This window comes from Sus scrofa, chromosome 4, assembly GCF_054392235.1.
Source record: "Sus scrofa isolate SSC_HxYL_T2T_F1_AM1 chromosome 4, Sscrofa_HxYL_maternal_Yorkshire_Landrace_v2.0, whole genome shotgun sequence".
Taxonomy (NCBI): domain Eukaryota; kingdom Metazoa; phylum Chordata; class Mammalia; order Artiodactyla; family Suidae; genus Sus; species Sus scrofa.
Genome location: NC_139386.1, coordinates 1442493 through 1452173, shown reverse-complemented (window position 1 = coordinate 1452173; position 9681 = coordinate 1442493). Strand labels below are relative to the sequence as shown.

Sequence of the window (9681 nt, the reverse complement as noted above, 5' to 3'; positions counted from 1 at the left end):
GTGGCACGGAAACGGGGTGCGGCCAAGGTGTAGACGGGGCTGACACCTCCTTGAAAACCCCCCCGGGCAGCTACCGTAGGCGCTCCAAGTTCTCTTCTGGGTATTTTCCGCAGAGAAGCGGAAACTCGTGTCCCCGCAGGACACGCCCATAAGGAAGAGAGAGCTGGTTGCAGCAGGAAATGAGACGCCTCTGCCCAACCAGACTGCCTGGCATCAGCAAGGAGGGGCGGCAGGCGGGTCTGAGCGCAGACTGTTGCGCCAGGGTCTTGGGGCTTCCAGAACGTACAGGGGGGCGCGGGAGGCCTGTGTGTGTCCAGGTGCTTCCTCTCATGTTCAGTTTCGCCCGTGTGGTCCGCGGACTGAGGCGTGATGGTGTGGCCGGCGCCGTCGGGAACGGCGGGTGCCTGGCCTCGGCGCGCGCTCTCCGTGGCTCCTCCTGGGCGACCCGGGCTTCCCTTCAACACCCACGGCGTGTGTGGCAGCTGGATGTGTAGGCCCCCGACCCGGAAACACCCGGGAAGTTGCAGCGGGTGGACAAACCCCGGAGCCCGCGCCCGTGGGAAGGTCCTCAGCAGGAGGAAGAGGATTTTCGCGGATGCAGGAGGAATGAATGAGTCTCTGGGGACTCGGCTCAGGGAACCAAGGCCAACTGCCAAGGTGACACCCACGCCGCTCTGCTTACGTGCAAGCCCACGGATGACGACCGTGGAGAAAAGGCCTCCGGACCCGTCTCGTGGGCGTCCATGTCTCAGGATTTGGGGGGAGAAGAGGGCCCGTGTCCATGGAGGGGAAACGGGGAGGGGTAAGATCCGTCTTTTCCCGCACGTTTGCGGATGGCACGACCCTAGTTAGCTCTGGTACTTTTTTTTTTTTTTTTTTTTTTTTTTTTTTTGCAAGATGTTAGCGGTGGGAGTAACTGAGTAGAGGGCACGCGAACATCTTTCTGTGTTTCCGGCGACTGCACTTGGAAATACAACGATCTGAATCTACAAAGAACACGTTTAATGCAAAAGAACGTCTTAAGCATGCATGCGACTCATGACATTACTGCTTGAGTGGTTACAGTTAGGAACCCCAGATTTGGGGGCGTCAACAAAATAATCTATATCCTATCCTAGAGATACGCCTTAAAATAAGGTCATGAGGACAAATAGCACGTGATGTTACTTACATGTGGAACCTAAAATAGGGCACAAGTGAACCTATCTCCAAAACAGAGTCAGATCCATGGATAAAAGAACAGACCTGTGGTTGCCAAGTGGAGAGGGCGCATGGAGAGGGATGGATGCGGAGGATGGGGGTTGTAGATGCAAACCGTTACGTTTAAAATGAATAGACAACGAGATCCCACTGTATCACAGAGGGAACTATATCCAATTTCCTAGCATAAACCATGATGGAAAGGAATATTAAACAATGACATGTGTATGAGTACATACACACAGCTCAGCCACTTTGCTGTACAACAGAAATGAACACAACACTGTAGATCAAATATACTTTAATAAAATTAAAAAATAAGGATACAAAAGCTTGGAAATAAAATATAGAAATGGTCTACAATTTGAGTGCCAATCAAAGGATTTCTGTCACACCGTGGCAAGGTAAGCAGTGCCTCTGCAAGTGGCAGCCGCCCTGGGTGTCAGGAAGCACATGCTCTGCCCTGTGTTCCAACCAAGGGTTCTTTATAGACCCAGGTGGTGGGCCGGGTTGGTCCCACCGCCTCTGGGTTGCCATCCTCTGCTCTAGAAGGTCCGAGCGACACGGTTCCCAACCAGGGTGCAGTCAGCATGTGTGACAGCAGACCCGGCGATGCCCACGTTCACCTTTTGTGCGGGATTGACTATGGCCCTTGCAAGGCTGAGGTCAGGCTGTGACACAAGGAGCATCAACAAGCCTCAAACGACTGGGGTCCCTGTGAGAAGGCGAGGGTCCCGTGAGATGAAGAAGAACTTGAAGCACGCCTGACTCACAGTGAGAGCCTGAGGCCGCAGGGTCCTGCGTCCTTGCTGCAAAAGCTACCAACCAGAAAGTGCTTCCCTGGCGAGTAGCTCCCTGGCGTCGTGGGCGAAGACCCCCCAGGCTCACACGGACCCCTCCGGGCAAGAACTGGCGGGGGCTGCTCCCCGACACACCCTCCGTGGCAGCATAAACCTAACGCAAAAGCCATGAGAGCCACGGGAGGAATGGCAAGCCACTGATAGTCATCTCCTAGGACTAGAGATGCTCGAGGGCTTGAGGGCTGGCCCACGTGGTGAGCCAGGGCTCCTGTCTGCTCCTGCGTGGCCATGGTGTCTGGAGCCTCCTCTCTTCTCGCCAATCCTTCAAGTCCCCCTCAACAGCACCAGGCAGGGCTGGGAGGGGAGGGGAGACCACACTCTCGGCAGCAGCCCGAAACCTCCCCGCCTCGTGGGTGGAGTGGAGCAGCAAGAAGGGTGTACCCCTCAGCCACCTCCAGGCGTCTCGGAACTGACCAGGTGCCCTGGGGGTCTCCGTGCCGGCAGGTTCTCTGCAGCCAGACACGCCACCCCTCCTTCCTTACCGCCTTGCCGTGACCCCATACCTGGCTGTCACTAGACAGGGTGCACAGGTGGGGAAGGAGAGAGCGAGCGAGCAGAGTCTCCAGCTCCCCTCATCTTGCCTCTAGGCTCCCTTTCGACCTGGGTGTGTCACCTGGGGACAGGTGAAACGGTACAGACTGCCCACTCCAGCCAGGTGGGCATCCCCGGCTGGCTCTCAGCTATTCCAACCCCTTCCACCCATGAGGTCGGGTGGCCCCTCTGCTGTGGTCCCTGGGAGAGGGCAGCCGGGTGTCTCAGACTGGCTTTGCTAAAGGGAGCACCAGCTGGAGCCACGGCCCTTTGAGAGACTTCTCGGTAGTTGCCCTGTCTCCACCTGGAGAGGCATTTTTGCCATCCCTCCTCCTTTCAGAGCAATACCCTGGGCCCAGATAGCTCTTCTAGTAAGCAGACTCCCGACCGACCTGCCTTAGCCGGGCGCTTCTGCCACCATCGTGGAGGACCTGCACTGCCCGCAGGAGCCCAAGTGGGCTGAGCGGGACCGACAGGACAAGTGACAACCCAGCCTGAAGGGAGAGTCCACACCACAGCACTGCAGACAAAGGGGACGGATGGCATTTGAAATGGCAGTGACAGGACAGGGATCCCAGGTTGGCAGCAGAGTTGAGCCCAGGGGCACATGGGACTGGACGGGGAGGCAAAAGGCGGGACGCGAGTCCCCTGCTTGGATGGACCCACGAGGAGCCTGGAGCCAGCGCTGGGACCAGGGGGGGCCAAAGGCCCTCCGAGGTGCCCCTTGCTGGAGAAGGCCTGGGCGAGATGGGGCACACAGCCAGGGCTGGCCATCCAGTTGCATTCCCAGCTCTGCCCTGGCCTTGCTGCCCAGGCTGGCAGGCCCTGACCCTCAGAGGGCCTGGGCTGTTCCGCTTGCGCCAAGTGCTGGCCGGGCAGAGTGTGGCTCAAGAAGCAGGGCCCATGGGAGGAAACAGGGGCGGCCTGGAGTCAGGCAGAGGGGACTGTGGTGCGGCTGGGCGGACAGCGCGGCGGCGGGACTAGCTGATGGCCCGGAAGGTGAGGAGGGGGAGGGTGGAGGGCGTCAGTATGAAGCGGTAGATCATCTTTATGTCCTCTTGCACCAGCGTCTCCACCAGGAAGTTTTTCAGTACCTAGGACAGAGGCGCGGGATCCCCTGGCCTGGCGGCCCCTGCCTTCCAGAGCCCTGAGGCTGGGCGCTCAGCAGAGAGGGTCCCAGACCAGGCTGCCTCCCCCACCCGCCCGCCCGCCCCGCTGCACCGGCCCCCACCCAGGCCCACTCACGTGGTGCAGCAGCAGTAGCATCTCCACCTGTGCCAGGCGCCGCCCCAGGCACTGGCGCATGCCAAAGCCGAAGGCCAGGTGTGGGAACCTGGTGCCCGAGCCCTGGTTGTCCAGCCAGCGCTGGGGGTGATAGCGCTCCGGTCTGGCGAACACGGCGGGGTTTCGACCCAGGGAGTAGAGTAGCACCTTCACCAGGGTCTGCAGACAGGCCGGGAGGGGCAGGGTCAGCTGCCCGCCCACGGGCGAACGTCAGGGAGCCGGGTGTCTGCCGGGGGAGCTCTGGGACCTTACTCACCCCGGCCGGGATGTGGTAGTTCTGCAGGACCAAGTCTGAGCTCACGCATCGGTCCAAGAAGATACCCACGGGGTACAGCCTGTGCACGGGAACATCCCCCAGAGTCCTTAGCTGTGCTGGGACCCTCGCTACCCCACTGCAGCCTTCCTAGCCCAGCGCACACTGGCCGAGGCCATCTCCCCCACTGCCTTCGCACTGGGAAGCCCAGAGCCGGAGGAGCTGCTGCTTTGCGTCTCCCGGGTCCACCCAAGCTCCCCTGGCCTGAGCAGCCCCGGGCCGGTGAGGACACCGAGGTGGGGCCCAGGGGACGAAGCACCCCTCTTCTGGTGGGGAAGAGCAGGTGCAGGGCGGGGTATCCTTGGGCAAAGTTACTCATCAGCGCCCCCCCCCCCCCCATCTGTCTGCAAGCCCCGGGCGTGGTGTCTCCAGACAGGGGGCAGGGGCACTGGGACAGCCGGGGTCTCCCAGGCCTACCTCAGGGTCTCCTTGAGGGCCGCCCGCAGCAGGGGCAGCTCGGTGATTGCCTTCTGGGGGTTTTCCGAGATCCTGGCCGCGGCTGCCAGGCTCTCCTGGCGGAGCGCCTGCTGCACTTCTGGGTTCCGGGCCAGCTCGAACAGAGTCATCAGCAGGGGGTAGGCTGTCTGCGAGGCCACGGGCACAGGGCTCTGACCTCGGCCCTGGCCTTGCCCCTCCACCCACAGCACTCCCTTCCCGCCCCGCCCAGAAGGACAACTGTCCCCCTGCGTGCCCAGAGACGACAAAGCCCAGTGACCTGAGACCGAAAGATCCCAAACCACCTGTCTGCTTTTCCCTAAGTCCCTTGGGGAAGGTGGCCCCATTCTCAGTGAAGCCCCAGGTCCCCTCCAGCCACTTCTGAGCCTGGTTCTCACCCTCCTCTGGGTCCAGGAGGGGCTCACTCTTGCATCAACTGCGGGGCCAGAGGGGGGGTGTCCAGGAGCCCCAGGTCCTTCTGCTCCCAGGAGCTTATCTCCCCTGGGCAGAAAGATGGGCCACCCCGGAGCCCAGCAGTTCCCTCTTGCCGGCTCATTTCCACGTGCAGGGAGAGGCGTTGGCCCGCCCAGCCTGAGACCCAGGAGGCCCAATGTCTCCTAGACGCGCCTCCCAAGGCGGCACCCCGGGCCTCTCTGCTGCCTGCGCTCTAGTTCCAGCTCTACCCTTGTAGCTCGTGAGGGAGCAGACGTGCGGCCGAGACACTGCCCCCACTGACTTCCTCTGGCCTTGGACGCAGGCCTGGTGCCCAAGGCCCTTCCTGCCAGGAGCCCTGAGCCTGTTTGCCCTCACCTGCCCGCCTGCCCTGTTGCCCCCACTCAGCCTCCCCGCCCTTCCTGTCTACTGTTGCAGGCCCTGGCGGCTGCCTCCCAACTTCTTCTCCTGTGATTCTTCCACATGCAGCAGAAAGCCCCCTTCTCCAGGAAGCCTTCCCAGAGCTGCCTCCTGGGGCACACGCCCTCCCCTGGGCTCTCTCGCCCGGTGGCTGCAGCACAGCCCCTGCTCAGCAATTCTTCCCACCCCGAGTCTGCGCTCCCGCCTGCTGAGGCTCTTGGGGGCCTGGCCCAAGGCAGGCCCTCAGAGATGCTGGCAGATGAAGGTTCCGTCTAGAGTCAGAAAGCATCAGGCGCACTCCCCTCCCCGGGGGCTCACCCTGCCCATGGTGTCACCTTGCTGCCCCTGCTTTCTCCCGGGCAGGCTGGAACCCCTCGCTGCCCTCCCCACCAGCATGTCACCACCAAGGGAGAGCCCAAGGCCATCTGGCCCCTCGAAGGCCCCCTCTGCAGCCCTCCAGCTGCACGTCGGCCCTTCCCTTCCTCCCAGGACCCAGGTGGTCCACACGGGCCTGCGATGCTGCCTGTCCCTGCCTGGGCTCCGTCCACTCTGAGCTCTACCTGGAGCATGGCTCCCTCGTGAGGAACTTTGAACTCCTTTGCTCAGAGGCTTGGCTCGCGTGTGCCCCCCCTCCCCAGTTCAGAAGCTGGGGCATGGAGGAGACGGTTGGTTTGGGAGGAGGCTGCCTGAGGGCGGGGGAGGGGGCTCCCTGTTCCAGGGGGAGGGCTGGCTGCTGGCCTGACCGTGTCCACGCTTCCGGCCGTGAGGTCGATTGAGTTGGCCTTGATGGCATCCACGGTCATGTTTGCGTGTGTCAGCAGCTCTGCCACGACGCCGCTGTAGTGCCACGGATGGCCCAGGGTCAGCTCCTGATAGAGCCTCTGGATGGCTTTGTTGGCTGTGGGACACAGCGTGATGGAGGCCCTGGGCCTGGGGCTGGGGGGCACTTGTTTTTGTCACCCCCTCCCCCCACCCCAACCCTCAATGTCCCCAGGTCTCCACATCCTACCCGGGTTCTCAGGATCAGCCAACCTCAGCGCCAACTCTCTCAGAGAGCATGAAGAAGCCAAAAGCCCCCTGCTGGGGCCTGAGTCCTCCCTGCACTGTGGTGCGTGGTGGGCAGTGCCCCGGGGTCGCTGGTCCTGGCCCTGCCTGCGCCCCGGGGCCCTCACCATACTGGAAGATGCAGTCCCAGGCCTCAAAGTGCTCCTTCCACGTGCCGGTGCTCGTCCAGCGCGACAGGCTCCTGGGCATGAACATGAGCTGCACAGTGGACTTGAACATGACCTCCAGCGCGTGGATGAAGTCCAGGCTTTCGGGATTCGGCTGATGGGCCAGGAGGCCCAGCCGCTCTCCAAAAAGGACTAAGTTGCTGGCTGCGGGGAGGAGGCGGTTCCCAAGCCTGAGGCAGCAGCCTAGGGCCTCCCGCTGCCCCTCCCCGCCCCGGACCTGGGCTGCCCCAGTGCCCCTGAGCTGCACCCTCCTCGTGGGCCCGCACCTTCGATGGTGTAGCGGAAGATGCTGGGCTTGATGTCCAGGGTCAGGCTCCCCCTGGCATTCTGCATGACCCTCGCCCGCAGGGCCTGGGAGAAATCCCTGGCCACCCCGTCCACCAGGGGCGTGAACTTCTGCATGGCCTGCAGCGACAGCACGCCCGGGTTCAGCTGCAGTCGGTCCAGACGCCAGGTGGGCCCGTTTCTGCAGAGCAGAGAGCGAGAGCGGAGTGTCAGCGCATCCAGAGTCAGCAGCTGGCCCCAGCCCTGTCCGCACCTGCCTCTCCCCAAAGGGCAGTGGGCCAAGCAGGGAGCTGCCTGCCAGTCCTCAGGGGCCAGGCTGCCCGCGTTTGAGCCTCGACTGCCCCTCTTTCCTCCAGGAGGCCCAGTGTCCTTGGTCCAGGAGGAGACGGGGGCCTCTGCCTGAGCGTGCCGAGGGACGTCCCCGTTTGTTTGTGCAGACCGGCAGGATCCGGGCCTGGTGCCCACGGCTCCCATCGGGCCCTTTCTGGGGTGCGAGGCCCTGTCCAGGAGGAAGGGGTCCGGGCCTTCCGGCAAGCTTGGCCCAGCTCGCTCACCCAAGGACCCTGATAGGAGAGGCCCGCGGCCCCCGGAGACTACCTCCCGGCTCCTGAGATGCCGCCTCTGCCTGGGCTGCCTGCTCCCCTCCCTGCTGAGCCCCCTGCTCCTCCATGGCAGGACCCGAATCGTGTCTCTCCCGATAGACTCCAGACAGAGCCCAGAGCCCACAGGGGGCTCCCCAAGGGCCCCTGGAGGGGCCTGACCGGAGGAGGGTGGGGGCTCCCTAGGGCCGGCGGCGGCATCTTTCTTCCTCTCACCCTGCAGGGAGGGCTGGGCTTGGGTCCCCACGGCACCCCGCTCCCCTCCCCGGGCCCAGGCCACACACGACCCCCCCCCCACCTCCCGGCACAGGCACTCGCCCGTCAGTGCACCCCCTCCTCCGCTGGGCCAGAGAGGCCCGGCAGGCGTGCTTTGGGCTCGTCCCTGTCTGCACCCAGCCTCCTCTCTGCACCCAGCCTGCCCCCTCCCCCTGCGCCCCAACTCGCCCTCACAGCAAGAACACGCCACACTTGTGCCCGCGGAGCTGTCGGTAGGCCAGCCAGGGCTCCAGGAACATCCGCTGGGGGTGAAGGCCTTCCACCTTCTGCAGCCGCTCCACGTCCTCAGGCAGCATCACCAGCACCATGTGCCTGCCTCCCACGTCAAATCTGTGGCATGGAGGGCCGAGCCCTGCTGTGGGGCCGTGTCCTCCCCTGGCCCCACTCTGCAGAACCAGTGCGACTCTGGCCCCTGGCAGGGAGGTGGGTGGCAGGGGTGGAGAGCAGCCCTCCCACCAACTCACCAACTCCCTGAAGCCTCCCGTCCAGGGTGTGTGTGTGTGTGTGTGTTCTGCCCTCCTGGCAGGCGCAGGGAGCCTCGCCGGGCACCTGCTCCACGGAGCCCCCTTCCTGCCCCTCCCCCACACGACACCCGTGTCAGGACGTGAGAGCAGGGAGGGACCCAGCAGCTAGTAGGGACGGACAGTGAGGGGTTCTCGCCCAGGTGGGCGGGGAGAGCACTACCTGAAAATGGGCCCCAGCTCCTGGAAGGTCTGATGCATGTCCAGGTGAATGTTCTCGAAGCCCTGCTCCCTCCAGAGCTGCAGCACCCGCATCCACTTGTTGCCGGGACACTGGGGTATGGCTTCGAAGGGCAGCACCGCCTTAGGGGCCAGAGCGGCTCTGGTGCCCAGCGTGCGTGCCCTGTGCAGGGCCAGCCAAGGCCCTGCCAGCCACGCTTCTGCCTTTGCCCAGATGGCCATCCTGGTGGTGTGCCCCCGCCCCTTCCAGCCCCATGCTTTTATCTCGCCCGGTTTGCTGGCCCAGCCGACTTGGTCACGTCAGAGAAGAAAGTGTCCCTGGGACTGCCCAGGAAATCCGGGGTGGCGGTCAGGGCTGGAGGCCTCGAGTGGCAGGAGGAAAGAGATGGATGGGAGCCTAGCCTGGCGGTGACGCAGGCCTGCTGGCGGGTGGCTGCCGAGAGCCTGGGCAGGGTCTGGCTAGGGCCCGATGGGGAGGGGCTGGGCGCAGGAGGCCCCCTCCCCCTGCAGCGAGGGATGGAGCAGCGTGGACAGGGCCTTATCTTATCAAGGGATGAAAGGGGACCCGAAGGCTTCATCTCTCTTCTACAAGGACCAGAGCGGGGGGGCAGTAGGCGGGCTCTGCCCTCATCTGCTCGGCCGCACGGGCTTCGGCTACTGTCCCCCAGGGCCTTGTGTGTGCCTGGGGTGGAGACGGGGCCAGCAAGGGTCCCTCCCAGTGGGGGCTTTCAGTCCCTCAGGGGCAGATGGGGGATCCAAAGACACCATCGGGGGTGGCGCTGCAGCGGCCAAGGCACCGATGTGTCCGAGGCCCTGTCTGACCTTCCTGTCCAGCTGAGGACGGTGACGACCCAGCAGACTGGGTCACTGCGGGGGTGGCCTGCAAGCCACTCCTGAGACAGGTGGGAGGGCCCTGCCTGTTCCCCAGAGGCCTGAGCTCGGGGCCCTCACCCTGCTTTCTCCCCAGAGCCCGTGCCCCGGGTGGGAAAAGCCTCTGATGGGGCTGTGTCCCCGACTCCCCACAACCCTTTCCAGCAGGCACACGGCTGGTGCCAGTCCTGGGGGGGTCCATAGTTTGGGGTCCTGCATTGTGTCACTCAGGTCCAGCAACTT

At 63.8% G+C, this 9681-nt stretch overlaps 1 protein-coding gene across 4 annotated transcripts; it reads right to left on the bottom strand.

Moving 5' to 3' along the window:
• Window positions 1-1484: 1484 nt before the first annotated feature.
• Window positions 1485-8949, bottom strand: CYP11B2 (cytochrome P450 family 11 subfamily B member 2). 4 transcript variants are annotated; one of them, XR_014842881.1, is made up of 9 exons: window positions 8552-8932; window positions 8042-8197; window positions 6974-7173; window positions 6648-6851; window positions 5022-6373; window positions 4606-4772; window positions 4132-4210; window positions 3837-4034; window positions 1485-3685 (listed from the first exon to the last, which is right to left on the bottom strand). XR_014842881.1 is itself a non-coding variant. In XM_021088772.2 (9 exons), the coding sequence occupies exons 1-9, from the start codon at window positions 8788-8790 to the stop codon at window positions 3572-3574; spliced, it is 1512 nt and encodes a 503-aa protein (XP_020944431.1). In that variant the 5' UTR covers window positions 8791-8949; the 3' UTR covers window positions 1485-3571. The 4 variants fall into 4 exon arrangements, 3 of the variants coding, with proteins under 3 accessions (XP_020944431.1, XP_084877114.1, XP_084877113.1); XM_021088772.2 differs by having other exon boundaries at window positions 6219-6373; window positions 8552-8949; XM_085020988.1 differs by having other exon boundaries at window positions 6219-6373; window positions 8036-8197; window positions 8552-8807.
• Window positions 8950-9681: the final 732 nt, after the last annotated feature.

What these genes read in the sequence shown, in the direction of transcription:
- CYP11B2 (XM_021088772.2), bottom strand. Translation starts at nt 8,790, where the DNA reads ATGGCCATCTGGGCAAAGGCAGAAGCGTGGCTGGCAGGGCCTTGGCTG. An exon ending in CTTCCGCTACACCATCGAAG is followed by an intron (nt 6,852 to 6,973) that starts GTGCGGGCCCAC and finishes TCCTCCCCGCAG; the next exon opens with CCAGCAACTTAGTCCTTTTT. An exon ending in ACTACCACATCCCGGCCGGG is followed by an intron (nt 4,035 to 4,131) that starts GTGAGTAAGGTC and finishes GCCTGTCTGCAG; the next exon opens with ACCCTGGTGAAGGTGCTACT.